General features: G+C 35.1%; 1 protein-coding gene across 1 annotated transcript in view; it reads right to left on the bottom strand.

The window, feature by feature from the left end:
* Positions 1-15,132, bottom strand: part of LOC128215120 (uncharacterized) — a 63,583-nt gene that overhangs the window by 1,329 nt on the left and 47,122 nt on the right. Inside the window, exons 68-99 of the mRNA XM_052921840.1 lie at positions 14,717-14,979; positions 14,437-14,607; positions 13,676-13,834; positions 13,319-13,388; positions 12,923-13,200; positions 12,695-12,764; positions 12,285-12,559; positions 12,034-12,118; positions 11,642-11,907; positions 11,371-11,437; positions 11,048-11,198; positions 10,370-10,490; positions 9,985-10,042; positions 9,592-9,771; positions 9,267-9,428; positions 8,827-9,098; positions 8,556-8,619; positions 7,921-8,207; positions 7,620-7,677; positions 7,227-7,471; positions 7,021-7,075; positions 6,582-6,719; positions 5,828-5,992; positions 4,651-4,904; positions 4,441-4,516; positions 4,097-4,323; positions 3,827-3,929; positions 3,256-3,494; positions 3,081-3,141; positions 2,719-2,875; positions 1,787-1,878; positions 1,441-1,497 (exon numbers count right to left, since the gene is read on the bottom strand). Coding sequence (XP_052777800.1) covers positions 1,441-1,497; positions 1,787-1,878; positions 2,719-2,875; positions 3,081-3,141; positions 3,256-3,494; positions 3,827-3,929; positions 4,097-4,323; positions 4,441-4,516; positions 4,651-4,904; positions 5,828-5,992; positions 6,582-6,719; positions 7,021-7,075; positions 7,227-7,471; positions 7,620-7,677; positions 7,921-8,207; positions 8,556-8,619; positions 8,827-9,098; positions 9,267-9,428; positions 9,592-9,771; positions 9,985-10,042; positions 10,370-10,490; positions 11,048-11,198; positions 11,371-11,437; positions 11,642-11,907; positions 12,034-12,118; positions 12,285-12,559; positions 12,695-12,764; positions 12,923-13,200; positions 13,319-13,388; positions 13,676-13,834; positions 14,437-14,607; positions 14,717-14,979 — 4,926 coding nt within the window. The remainder of the gene's footprint in view (positions 1-1,440; positions 1,498-1,786; positions 1,879-2,718; positions 2,876-3,080; positions 3,142-3,255; positions 3,495-3,826; positions 3,930-4,096; positions 4,324-4,440; positions 4,517-4,650; positions 4,905-5,827; positions 5,993-6,581; positions 6,720-7,020; positions 7,076-7,226; positions 7,472-7,619; positions 7,678-7,920; positions 8,208-8,555; positions 8,620-8,826; positions 9,099-9,266; positions 9,429-9,591; positions 9,772-9,984; positions 10,043-10,369; positions 10,491-11,047; positions 11,199-11,370; positions 11,438-11,641; positions 11,908-12,033; positions 12,119-12,284; positions 12,560-12,694; positions 12,765-12,922; positions 13,201-13,318; positions 13,389-13,675; positions 13,835-14,436; positions 14,608-14,716; positions 14,980-15,132) is intronic.

The following is a 15,132-nucleotide window of genomic DNA, read 5'->3' as shown; positions in this document are numbered from 1 at the left end:
TTTCAAAATGTATCTCAAACATTTATTGTATTTCAATAAAGGATACGAAAAATCGATCTTACGATACGATAAATGTTACGATGCTGAAATCATATCCCTGAGTAGTAATGATATATATTCGAAAAAGAATCTCAGAATTAAAAAAAAACAAACAACAACATTGAGACAAATACTATTTGATTAAGCAAGTCAAGTTTTCAATTGAATTTGTGATAATACTATATTAATGATGAAACCGATATTCGTGACCTTACGATATTTTGTAAACACTCTTCTATACGATGGACCCATTACCGCCTATTATTATTAATTAAGGCTGTATAGCATATGAATGTTAAATACAATACTTAATACGAAATCCAACTACTGCAAAAGCAAAGTTTCAGAATTCTGTATCTGGTAAGCCATTGACTATACATATATATATATATATATATATATATATATATATATATATGTGAACATATGAACACCGGACTTGTAAATGCTTGTAAAGCTACAAGGTAGCAAGGTACATACATGTAGTTAAACACAATGCAAATAATTTGATAAGTAATCAAAAGCCATTGGTATGATTATAAATGTGTAGAAGTAGAAATTGTAAAATTATAGGAATTATTACACTAAATGCCTTTCGGTATGATTATAATGACGTTGAAATTTATATATATACATTGAGTTGATGCACATACATGTATTTAAAATGCTTGCATTGACTGAGGAATGCTTTATATCAATGCACATACAATATATATATAGATAACGCACATATAGATGCTGTAACAATGACGCCAGGGAGTTAGCAATGTACTAGTATTGTAAATATGGCTGATAATACACACGTACACTTGACAAGTCGTCCATTGTTAGTCTATGTTCTACTGTAAATGTTTGACATTGGTTGTCAGTCTTTGACTTTCAATAAAACATGAACATGATGTCAATCCTCTAGCAAATATATCTGCAAAGCGTTAAAATGATCGCTATATGTTCAACAGTGATTCTACATTATACATGATTCTTATTTAAAACGTCATGATTAATTTTATAATTAATATTATCAAAAAATGGGTAATGCAATCTTAATATATTATTTTTTCCATCCTACTTGTATTTTACTTTATTCGATAATCAATTGATTAAGCATTGGAACACATAGAAACTAAGTTATCGGTGAAAATTGCTGACACCTTGTGTGCTTGAACATGTTTGCACTTTTTTCTCTTTCAGCTACCTGTCGAGCGAAGCATTTCTTGCAAAACTCAAAAATAAAGTTCATTATAGCCAGCATGCTAGTTCAATTATAATGATATAGGCGATTAGCTATATTACGAACGCATGCATATTCTTACAAATACTATCACTCAAACTATATGTATAACAGCTAGCCTAACAGCATTCCATTGTTTTATTTATATTGTATTGTATTGCCTTTCCTACCTAGTAGGACTAGAATTTACTTTTGGCGATCGTCTGACTCGCCACATATCTCTGTGTCTGAAATACCAAATGTCGCCCCTTCATTGATTTCGTGTGTTTTTAAGGTGACAAAGAGTTACTTACTTATTAATAATATAAAGTACCCTATTGGAGATGGTAGTAGGAGACAGTCTTAGCAAACAAGCCAATCACTGCAGTACCAAATATAGATTTATGCTTTCCGTTTTCACTGTGTTATAATGTAATACATTATAGTGCAAAATCTACAACTCGGTGCAAACACGCTTTACAACTCACAAACACACAAAGGGAAAATACCAATTGGACAAAAGTCTCGCCTACTCACCTTCGTCTATATATACAACAGCACACTATGGCCATGATGATTATGAACAGAGCCACACCACACCCGACAGCAACGGGTATCAACCACTTGTTCTGAAAACAACAATAACATGTAGCTTATATTAGCTCATGTCATTTATGTTCATCATATGTCAGACAACATTCAAACTGTGACAACTTCTTAAACACCGTTAAAACACGTGAGCCAACCTTTACCATTTACAAGAAAGCGAAGGGAAGTCCTACACAACAGTTCGTAATCCAGCATCGTTACATGCAACAGTTTGTATCAAATGATTCCTCTCACTCGATGGGGTAAGGGACGTTTTGGGCATACACAGAATTACCTTTAAACGCACTATACTTTTTTAAATGACCAACTCATTCAAACAAAGCACGACACTATAACTACACGCATGATATGTTGCGATTGTTCAGAACTTTTTAAAAGTTAACATGGACAATTTGAGATCTTCAGGGTTCAAAACACCAAGTGAACTGTACGTGTTTTATTTAAATATATGAGCAAAAAAGTGTAACGTTTTAAAGTTACCAACGATGCTGTTAACAACGTTGTAAACTTTAACAAAGATATGAATGAACATGCGAGTTTGACCTATTCCACGAGTGCTGCGTTGTAGATGTTTCAAGTGTATAACTGATATCAACGTCACATGCTAGCTGTGATCTTCGTCACAGGTTTTATAGGAGGTGATTATAAACGTTTCACTACTTGCAAAAATGAAGTTTAAAAAATGTAAAATCAAGACGAAAGCATTTTTGTAAACGGCTTTTAACTCAAACTGCATACTTCTATTTCCCGTTAGCTACACGTATAAGTTTAAAAACTGACGGTGTTTCGAAATCTACCCACTAGTCAGTTCAGAATAACAAAAGTAATCTCTAAAGTAAAACAAACAATCTGTCCCCCACCTTTTCTTCCTCTACCGGTTCCGCCCGCGAATAAAGCGTTTGCCCGGCTTGCGCTAGCTCTGCCTCCAGCACCGCCTTGCTGGGCGCCCTCAGCTCCTCTACGTCACAGGGGTCTCTCGCACACTCTACCAGGTACACAACCGTGGAAATCTGCTTCCTGCAGTCGGAAAGCACGTGATATGGACGTATACATTTTGCCAAACAAGAACATGCAACATCATTGTGATTTTTGCCACAATGCATTGTAATAGTTCGAAGACAGAACAATAAAACAAATCATTCAAGTTGGTCTTAAAAATGTTATGTTTTTGTTGTGTATATAATTTGCTTCAGGAAATAATGCAATGTTCCTTTGACCTTACCCATTGTCCTGTCCGTCTGTCATGCTGACAATGCCAACGGTGATGTCGGATTTTGCAATACCTGAATAAAAAATATTGTCATTGAATGCATTTTAATACATATTGGAATATTAATCATTGACAGGTCGCAATGTTTGTCTTGCTACACTTATAACCATTAGTAACGTTTACTTACTAGGATTCTCCGTGGCCACTGCTGTCGCAATAGCGTCCTCTATAGCTGCCTTTCCAGTAGTCGACGTTTTGCCGAGCAAAGTTACGTGACCCTGAGCACGTGGTGTACAGCCGCACGTGGCGGTGTTCGCTGATGCAAGATTCCGGTCAAAAACATCAGCACTCGGCTCTTCTACTAAAGCTGGGTTGGGTTCTCTATTATCGACGGCGAAAGTGTACTGAAGCGGAGTGAGGACTTCCCTGTCGTAAAAGGTTGCGAGAATGAAATTACGAAAACAGTTCTAGTGTGTCAATAAAATGTTAAAAACCTTTCTTACACACTATCACTTTTTGTAAAGGAACTAGCGATAATTACTTATATACATGTATATATATATATATTAGACAAATTTAGCACGCCCTCTTTTCAGCTCTCCTTGATGCATTTCTATCCTAACAAAATTTAATTGTAATATGAATATATAAGCAATTTAGAACATGCTAGAACACGACGATATTTGGACGTTTAAGAAATAGTAATTGCATTAGGGTCAACAAAGCAATGACCAATGGTTCAAATGTACTTAACGAACCTATTATTGCCGACTAGGCTGTACTCAGAGCTTAGTGTGGGAGACCTCTTCTGTCTGTTCGACCCATGGTATATCACTACAGTGGTGGATACGTCTCTGAATCCTGTTATTACATAATAAAAAGTTCATTCCTTTGAGTCTTCGTTTTTTGCAAGGCTAAAGTTTTTAATACAACTTTCAAGCACTGTTACTGAAGAATTCTGTGCTTTGTCTTGAATTTTGCCTCTCATTAGAGAAATAAACACCTTAAAAGAGAGTTTAACCAATTACCTGAATTTTCCTGCGACCATGCACGTCCTATAGAGTTTACGATTGCAGTGTAGTTAAGCTGCGTCCGTGCACCAGTTACATACAACTTTCGGAGTCTCCGGACACTGCCGGTGACGAGTTTTAGACCAAGCGTGTCAAGCTGTGACTGAAGTATTTTGTGAGGTATGGGTTCTTTTGGATCCTTTTTATTAACGGACACCCCGTATTTGATAGCCGTTAAAGGAGACCTGAAATGGTATTGACAAGAATAACGAATACTCCGGCTGTTTTATTTTGAAATCCGTGTATCGAACAACACGTTTTGTTTTACAATGATCACGTTTTATACAACAAAAGAGACATACCAATCCGAGGCGACAAGCACCGATTTCTTTGTTTCATTCTGAGAAATAATCTGTACTTCGACTGCATTGTTGCTAGCTGCAATTAAAAAGAAATACAATTTAAGCAGTTGTATGTTATATTTGAACATCGAACGTATCAAGTTATCCAATCAAGCTTAACACATCTTGAATAAGCAAAGTTTAACAAGTTAGACACTGTGAAATGCTTACCATTATTTGCTAAGGTCCATGATTGTACGAGCGCATTTCTGACTTCCTGCACCTTTGCGCCTACATCATGCGATTCCCCCTTCAGGTAAAGCTCTCTCATGATGTTGGTGACATTCAGCCAGATTTCGACCTCGGATGCATAGTCCGCTGCTATGGTGGCCTTCACCTTGTCAGTTTGTAAAGGCTTCACCTCCCAAGCAGCCGTCGTTTTATTGTCAATGTTGAGCGTGTACGATAGCTGGCGGACACTTGACCTGCACAAACCCAATTATGTTTAAGATGTTTAAATCAGTTTGAATATATTTACTTCTTCAAACATAACTTTATTGTAAGTATTTTTAACAGATGTGTGCTTAGTGGTGTCTCTATTTTAACAGCAAACTGTTCTATGCATACCACCATTAAAACAGAAGCTGTTCTATGCATTACCTCCATGAAAAAAATGTAATTTGTTTTATGTATAACACCATGAAAACATCAATTTGTTCTATGTATACCTTCCATGTAAAAAAAGTTATTTGTTCTATGTATACCCTCCATGTAAAAGTAATTTGTTCTTTGTATACCCATTATGAAAACAGCAATTTGTTCCATGTAGGTCCACCATGAAAATAGCAATTTGTTCTATGTTTACCCACTATGAAAACAGCAATTTTTTTTATATACCCCATTATGAAAATAGCATATTGTTCTAAGTAAACCCACCAAGATAACAACAAATTGGTCTATGTAAACCCTCCATGAAAACAACATATTGTTCTAAGTAAACCCACCATGAAAACAGCATATTGTTCTTTGTATACCTACAACGAAAAATCAAAACCAAAAGCAAACTAAATGCAAACTAATTTATGATGTACATTATGTTTGTTTCCGGTTTCAAAACCTTCTCTAACCCTTACTTGTTTTATTGCTAGCTGAGAACCTTTTTCTGACCGTTAAAAGTTTTTTCTCCTGTAAGGATACAATTTCGGTAGTTTCTTGCGCGGAGAAACAACACGTTATTGTATACAGACAACATGGCGACGGTTGTCAGTGTTAAAATGACATTCAAACGCAACTTTACTAAAACGAGAGACAGAAATGCCCCGGCCTACATATCCTGTATTATTGCTCAATGGAATGAGGAACTAAAAATTTGTTTGCCCTATTGCTAATTTTGACTTATTTTTTTTACCTTGACTCCATATCTATCTCCTCGTGCACGGCCACTACGCTTGCTGTAACATTTTTCTGGGAGTTTGTTTTATTTTTCCACAGTTCTGCTAATGTTTCTTCTAATCTGGACACGGTGGCTTTGCCGATTGCTCCACTGAGCTTTATCGTATGAAGGTCCGCCGATCTGAAAAAAGTCGATACCCATTGATATACAAATGCATAATGCTAGAACGAAACTATTTAAAAAAGGATATCCATTTTATTTGATATCTTTCTCCTTGTTATCATTACTTATTTAAGCTACTTCACATTCGATACACTAGTATTTTTAAGACTTCACGGTTTAATCCTAAAGGCATTATACGGTATGGCAACTTTGTATTAACCCCGAGTTAAACTCATTTTCTGAATACATAAATCAGTGTGCTCGATATGGGCCCATTTCAATAAGGGGCTTTATTCGTATCTCCTATTATATTAAATATCGATAAACATCACAAGTGGCAAGATATTGCAATATTATTTTTGAAACTTTGTGTACATATGTAGCAAAAACGTTAATCTTTGACACTAAGATACTCCAATTTACGACTAAATTGCACGAATATCTATGTTGAAATGGCCCCTTGTAGGAGGCATTATAGCTAACTGACAATACTGACTCCCCGTACCGGCTGAGGAACATAAACTATGGGGGTGGGGTTGGATCACATTATGTAAAACCGTCGTTTAGTTAGTTTAATACCTGTATGCTACGTTCAATAGTTTATTACCTATAAGCTGTCTTAGTATATACGTCAGTTTGTTTCAGTTCCTGGTCAATTTTCCAGCCCAACGGCTCAACGATGAAATTTGGTTCAACCTTGCTTCCGTTTAATACAACTGAGTAATACTGATTCATCAGCTCGATCCTGAAAATAGAGTTTTATTGGTGTTTTGATTAAGTTCTCTCTACCTTGCAGATAGTCAAATTCGTTTCAATGGTATAAAGTATCATTTTGCAACTGCATTTGTTGAATATGCCTAGAAGGAAAAAAAACTCATATATTTTAAACTTGCAATTTGCCGACAAATATGAAAATACCGTTGCATTAAGTATATAAAAACTTATTACAGTTTGACAAACAGAACGATAACGATATAAAACGAGGCATATACGTTGTTGTTTTTCCTGCAAAAACATCAGTTAGTATAATTATGTATTTGCCTTACCCGTATAGACCAATAAAAGTTTCCGATCCAACAACAGTTATGTCAATTGAAGCATCTGAAAAGAAATAAAATAGCCTATAACATTTACATCTTAGTTTTTCGAATGAATTTGTTATATTCCATCATGTTATTCACTCTACTGATCGGACAACATCATCCAACACATTTTTCTTTAAGTTCAATTAGAGCTACGCGACTATAATTACCATTGTACAGTTTTTCCCAAGATGCATTGAGTGCAGAATGTACATCTGCTACTGATCCTGACTCAACAAGCACGGAGTATAGAGACTCCTTAGCCATTGACTTTCCCATGTACGCCTCGGCGTAAAAGCTCAATGTTGAAGAGATATTTGCAGCCAACTTTTCGGCAGAGGGGGCAAGTGTTATGGAGGGATAAACGAGAGCGTTTGCAGCCGAAACGAAGTACGATACACGTGTCAAAGATTCACTGAAATTTAGAAAACATATTTGTTTTGCCTTTAAGAAGATTAGGACTACATAATTATTTTGATTATTAAAATAGGAAATAATACAATAAGCTCCTATTAAATGTATGCAACTGGATGGTTGTAAGATAAATTAATAATCCAATTTACCCATGGTCTCCAATATGTTCTGCTCTTTGAAGCACACTTATATTAACCGTTGATGACACTGAAATTTGAAATATATATATATGCATTTCGAAAGAAAGAGGAAGTATGTCTTTCATTTTAGTTTGAACAAAAAGACTTCTTATAACATTTAAATATACGAAATTTGTTTCCCATAGAGTTCCATAGAGAAACACATTATTTGAGTTTCAGCACCTGATAATGATAAATTTGTTTTTACTTAATCCTAAAAAGTAAACTGTATACGACACGAACCTACTAAAATTAGTGTCCAACTACTTACTATGTAACTGTTCCTTCCAGACATTTGTTAGCAATGAGCTCATTCTGGATATTATGTAGCTAGGAACGATTCCTTTAAACATAACATCAAACTGGTCCACTGAGCGTCGATAATTTACAAACTCTCCTAAGTATGACGTTTCATGTACCATATACTTTGTATGTCGCGGTGTGTCAAACTGAATTGCCTCATTTATCACTGTTGTCGACAATTGTGGATTCACAGTTGCATCAACTAGTAAACCACCACTTCTCTTGACAATAAATGACACTGCGTAACCAGATGTTCTGTAAAAGTAAACCATGTTTGACTTTTATGATTTAAGAAATACAGTCCAGCAGAGAGATCATTTGGAAAGCACGCACTATATCCAAAGTTTTGAACCGTTTCGGTTTGATTGAAACTGTTCGTTGACAATAATGAATATCACACCACTGTCAACGCCATATTCATATTCATTGATGTGCCCAACACTGTCATCTCCTAGCATCGGCCTACGTGGTTTTATAAAAGAATATATACAACTGTCATAAAGACATAGTCAATGATCCCGGTGGACCAAACTATGAATATGTTAATGGGCAAAACCTTACTTATTATAAAACATTCGTACACATCAAATATAAAATACATACCCTGTCCCTGATACGACCTTTTCCTGGGCTACTATATCAACAGTGTACTGGTCAGTATGTGTACCTGTAAAATGAAGAAACCAATCGTTACCTACTAAGCTTCAATTCAACCTTTGTTCATCGCACTTATGTTTAAGTAACAGGCAATACAGCAAATGGAGAGGCAATACAGCAAATGGAGATCAAAGGAAAATAGCATTAACCGTTCACAGGTCAATATTAAAGACAACCTTTGGGAAGTTAACGAAAACTAAGTTTATTTCGAACTCACCGCTAACACTGTGAGATACTGCAGTAGCCAGTACATGTTTCATCTTACTGATGTCAACATTGTACACCCTCTCTGACAAAACAGCGCCGTATGTCTGTGACACAGCAACCTCATTCGAAACATTAGCAATTGTATACCGTCCGCCATGTATTGTGGGTATAATTATGTTATTTTGCATGGTGGATATTGACAATGCACGTGTGTTTCTTGCCGTTGATGGAGGATAGTTAGGGCTGGTGTCCACATTATAAGAAATCTTCCAAGCACGCGTCCTGAAAAATGAGTTTGAATTTTCTGATATCAAAACTACTGTCATGTTTTTTAAAGTTAGATTAAAATAAACGGCATAGATTTATTTAATTCATTGATTATTAAAGAAATCTATTGCTTAGCCTTTATGTGATTTTACATTACAATATTTTAATACATGAACAGCTTACCTATCAGCTGTGACAACTTCCTCCTCTGATACGACCGTTACTGACATGACACGAGCCGCAGAGTACGTGCTGTTCCATGAAAGCATCAGGCCGTTCTGTAGCTTGATGTAGTTGCCGGTGCCGACACGTTGTGTCGTGTAAACGGCAAACAGATCGGAAGACCTGATCCAAATAAATATAAATAAAGAAGATTTAAACGTTTGGACTAGATAGTGATCACAATACAAATCTTTTTTTAAAACTTGTTTACTAATATTATTTACGGAAGTTGTACCACAAAAAAGTGCACAGTTTTTATTTAATTCTTCCATTGCAATTATTTTACCTGTTAACTGTGCTTTGCAGTGTGATGAGCGAGTCGAAGTATTTCACATTGCTGCCAGCTGCGGCGAGTGTCAGGTATTTCGAGAGTACAACACGTGGTACACTGTCTTCAAGTTGCGCGTCGAAACTCTTCTGAGTTGACGTATGCTCTACGTTGTAACGTACTACCCACATTCTTTTCCTTATGAAATGTACGCATGAATAAATACGAAGATCTAAAAAAACTATTCTAATTGACACTAATATTACAAAAACAGCTACATCGGCTTACGTGCGAATGGCCTTGTTCATATAATTTGCATTGTTAAATAGTTATATTGATGAATTAAAACGTTATACGCACGGGTCTATTATATTGTGCAAGAAAATATATCAACAAATAAGCATATTTTACCGTGTAGTTATTTCTCTATTTTCTTCTTGAAGCACTACCGTAGCTTTTATGTTTGTGTCTGCAAAGAATAAATTATACACCTATTAGTATGATCTAACCACATATAAACCTATATATCGTGCGATGCCTTTTTCGAATTAATATATCTGCATAGTTATACTATTTAATATTAGAAAATAAATGCTTTATTGGTTAGTTTAAGCAAATTGTATTGTCCATTTAAATTGTAACATGAAATTCTTGATCTTAATATATATTGTTGTACGATCGTTAGATAAAATCACCTTATAGTTTGTTTATCAACGGAAAAGGTGTTCTATGGTGCGTCAATAAAGGTTATAATTACAATATGACCAGCAGGTTAATGAAATAATCAGAGTATTACCGTTCTTGTAGATCGTCCATGCCTTAGTAAGCTGAATGCCAAACATTGCGATGTCTACATCCAGTAGTGGTCGATTCAATGTCAGTATAAACATAGCCATATATGACTGAACTTTGTCCGCCTGAAACAACACGAATACATGTTGATAAATTAGAACAACTGTCTTTTAGTGTATAATAAGACAAAACCACACATAGTGTCATATATACAGTCGAACCCCGTTGGCTCGAACTCAGAGGGAGCTGCGAAAATACCTCTAGTCTCGGAAGATTCGAGCCAAGATTCTTTTCTTGCAGTTTAAAGTAATCGGTCCATCTAAATCGAGCCAACGAGGATTTCGAGCCAAGCGAGTTCGAGCCAACGGGTTTCGAATGTATACCAAGGAAAACCCGAAGGCCAACATTCAAAGGTCACATTTTTGGTTGGATATAAATATGATTGAAACATTGTTTGTGTGTGTATACATCTTCATAATATAAAACAGAAAGTATAGTGTTGGTTTGATTTTTAAACAAACAACACTGCAAGTGCTTGCACTACAATCTGAATACAAGACGGAGACTTTGTAACATGTTTCTTGACATTAACGTGGCGTCCACATGCGATTCCGTTAAATATATTTTTCTATCCATTGATCAAAATAAATTTTTATTTCATTATTCAACTATGTTCACAAACCTGTGTCGTAGACACCAAACTGTATTTCTTTGTGAGGGAAGACGAACTAATTATCCCAGCAATTGTTTCTTCAGATAAATCCTGGACGTCATTTGAGGTAATCTGTACACCGTCCGATTTCAAGCTAAACGATACTTTCGTTGAAAGTCGCCTAGTATGAGAATGTAAAGGCATAGTCAAACACACGAACTGTTTCATTTCGATAAAACACAAATCACTAAAGAAAGCTTATAGATCACATTTACAAACATAATATATTAATAAATGGTAAAACATTAAAACCCGATATTAGAGGTACCATTTTTTTCAACTTATATACTTACATTGAGGAGGACACCATGTAATCGGCTTGCGATATAATGTTTACATTCGTACTAGTGTTGCTAAATCCTGAAAAGTTATAATAATACTTGCAATAGTTTGAGTTATTTTAATTTTGTAAAAAATAGTACTTGATAAATTGTTTTCCAAAAGTCCTTAATCCTGACCAATTATAACCATACATGTATGGTTATATCATTCGGACTATGTGAAGATATACAAAATGTAGTTTAAAAAAAATTACATTTCATTCATCCCAATAAATCAACCAACCTGTGGTAGTCCATGCATGTGCAAGTTGTTTTTCAATTTCTCTGATGTCATCATATACTATTTGCGACTCAATTAAAAACGAGAACAATGACTCCTTCTTGATTGCCTCTGATTGTTTGTTTGTGGAAATGACATATTTGCCATTGTTAGCAGCACTGAATGTCAACAGTTTTGAAATTTCAGTAGTATCCAGCTGTTCTGTAACTTCACCGTCAATCACATTACCATTTTCTTGTATGAAAAGCACGAGAGTCCAGAAAGCGGAGCTGAAATTATATATTTAAGCTTTTTATGCACACATTTTCATGTTCACCCGATTATCATTTCAAATGTCACATTTATGTTCGGAACTAAATACGTAGATACTGTAAATAGAATTGAATATAGCTTACCCCTGGTTGTAGCTGAAGTAGTTAGCAGTTATATACTCTTCCTGTATTGGAATGTCCACTTGTAATGACTTTGTTACCACACCACCTAGAATGAATATTCAACTTTTACCGAAAACATTTTTTTTAAATAACTGAAGCTATTATTTTTAGTCTGTTGGTAAGCCATAATTAAATACAACATATACTTTGGGGCATGATTTCTTACAATACATAACAAGATTACTGTGACTACAGTTTATTTAAACACTTACTTCGTTTACTCCAAACCGCCTTAACAACATCTTCAAATTTCGCAACGTCTTGTTGTCTCACTTGTCTCGTAACACTGACACTAAAATGGTAGCTAAAATCAACTGCTTTTGTCGAATCTTTCACTTCGTAAGTCGTATTAGAAGGTGAAGTAAAGTTGATTTGCTTTTGCAATTCTTTGGCGGTTAAAGTGGGCAGTGAGTCTGGGTCGAGGGGGTCGCAATGTGTCCGATCACAATTATTCCACATAAGGTAGTAGATACGATAAACAGACGTCCTAAAATAAAATAATGGAAAGTGAAACATATCAACGCTTTGCCAAAAATATTTTTGTGAAATAAAATACATTTGAGCTTGTGTATTAAATTTTACAAGTGCAACTGCCTAAGATGTTTAATGTAATATATTATACCTTGATAATAAATCCACGAACTGCAAACTGCTGCTTAAGGATATATCTGGTTTTACATTGAAACCAGTCACTGCAAAAACGAAATATTTATTTAAAATACTGCATATAAAGACTGTGTCTTTTCGAAAATGACAAACATATACTTTTTATTATGTTACTGTTTTATACATATGTTTAAACTGTTAAATTAATTTCAACAACACAGCATGTATTATTAACTACACATACCAATCGCTTTCGTTCCCCATGTTTGAGACAATGAAACTGTAAACTTAGACGCTACACTAGATGTCGACTGTGCTTTAACGTTGAAGTCCCTGTTCAAGTAAACTGAAAATGCTGTTGACAACTTATATGTGGTTTTCTTTTCTTTTACCAACTGAACTGCTATATTCGATGAGGTCAGCTTTTCTTGCAGTAACGAAAGATTCAAACTTGATGAAGTCATTGATTTCACAACTGTTCCACTTTTCAGCAAGAAATATTTGACTTGCCAGTACTTGCTCCTGAAAGAGTACAACAGTCGTTATCGCATTAACAATTTAAATGACGAGATGCTTAAACCCGGAAATGACACATGTGCATATTCCATGTTATGTTTTAAATAATTACAAGAAAACATACCCTTGTAAATCAACAACACGCTCTGGAATGCCAATCATACTCAATGTCAGACAATTACACGTGTTGTACTCTGAAATGAAAGTAGATTTGAATGATTTAAACGTTTGTCTTACATCGAATTACAAAATGGTTACATTGAATCACATTTATTTTTCAGCATTACCTAGTATGTGTTAGTTTATATACGTTACTGGTGAAACTAACTTAATTGGTAATAGCTGCGAAAGGTATCACACTATCAAAATGATAGAGCATGCAGTCTAAATTGATTTCATTTACACGTACGGATGAATGTGACGACACACTTCCACATTTACAAAGACAATCGCACGGGAACAATCTAAGCACATTTCTTACCTTGTACGGACTGTTTCCATACTTGCAGGATGGTTGTTTCCATGGTTTTGAGTTTTGTTGATGATATTTTGCTCGTAAGAAGAACATTATAAGAGTCTCTCATATTGACATAAGTCCGACCTTTCATGTCAACAACTGAATATGTCTTATTGTTGTATCCTGAAAAACATCAGCACATGAACAATGTTTCATGATGAATAAATTATCAACGCATTCATTTATAAGTAACACAATGTACACTACAGTAACGAGCCCAGCAACATGAACTTTGATCAATTTATGACATGATACGTAAGACATGCTGATTGTGTGTGGTGTTTGTACGTGTGTGCCTCTCGTTCTGAGTCGTTCAGGTCACAGCTTTGTACCCCTAAACACGGTCTACATTAGACATTCTGACTTGTCCCTGTAGTATTCATTGTATTTCTTTGAGATTAAAGACTAAACGACAAAGAACGAGGTACACATACGACAACAAACACCATCACCGTGAAGTTAAGTTGTTATTTACGATGCCCAATTTATATGTATTTAAGACATCGACAAACATTATCTTATATTAAAGACTACCTTTTCGAGTTTAGTTTCTAAATCAATAAAAAACATGGAACCACTAAAACACGTTAGTTTTTTTTTTATCAGAAAACGATTCAGCAGTACGCCTTCATCAGTAGATACACACCAATCGTATAAGGAAGCAACGCCAACGCCATACAGTAATAACGGCATATTTCTTTTCTTAATCAATCAATAAAATGTACCTTTAAAATTGAGGTTTGCTTGCAACTGGGTTATGTCCATTGTGCGAAGGCCAGTTGTAGGTATGAGCTGGTTGTGTTGAGAAACAAAGAACAATGTCTTCCAGGTTTTATTATGGGTTGAGACGTCTACGTACTCCTCAAATCGTTTAAAGTTCACGGTAAGGTTGGCATCTGTAATGATATATACATGTTTTGAAACCGATTGAAATTGACAAGTAGAATTCGAATATTCCATAATAAAACTGTTACTTAAAATACTAAATATTCCATATTTTCTTACTCTGCTGGGTTCTGTGCATCTCTGTTTTCACGGCCTGTTCAAACGCTGTTTTAGCTTTGTAATCAATCTTATTTGTGAGGTAAAGGTAAAATCCATATCTGCTAAGCCTAGTGTATGTTGCGCTTAGATCAGTCAAGACATTAAAATCTCCATTAATTCCTGTTATACTGCCTATTGTCTTGCCATCTATTCCGATATTTTCACGAGAGTCCAAAACTTTACCATCAAGTTGAACAATATAGCTCAGCTCGAAGAATGACTTTCTGCAAGGGAAGTACAAAGTTTGTTTATATGAAACATCATTTTAAACAAGCATGAACGGTTGTAGATGATAGATTGTGCTGAAATATATATTTCAATTCATCAATATGAACTATTAGTATTTCTATAACGCTTAATGGAACAAGTCAAAATGA

This window comes from Mya arenaria, chromosome 13, assembly GCF_026914265.1.
Source record: "Mya arenaria isolate MELC-2E11 chromosome 13, ASM2691426v1".
Lineage (NCBI taxonomy): Eukaryota > Metazoa > Mollusca > Bivalvia > Myida > Myidae > Mya > Mya arenaria.
Note: the sequence above shows the minus strand (reverse complement) of the source record. Positions and strands in the feature narration are given on the sequence as shown.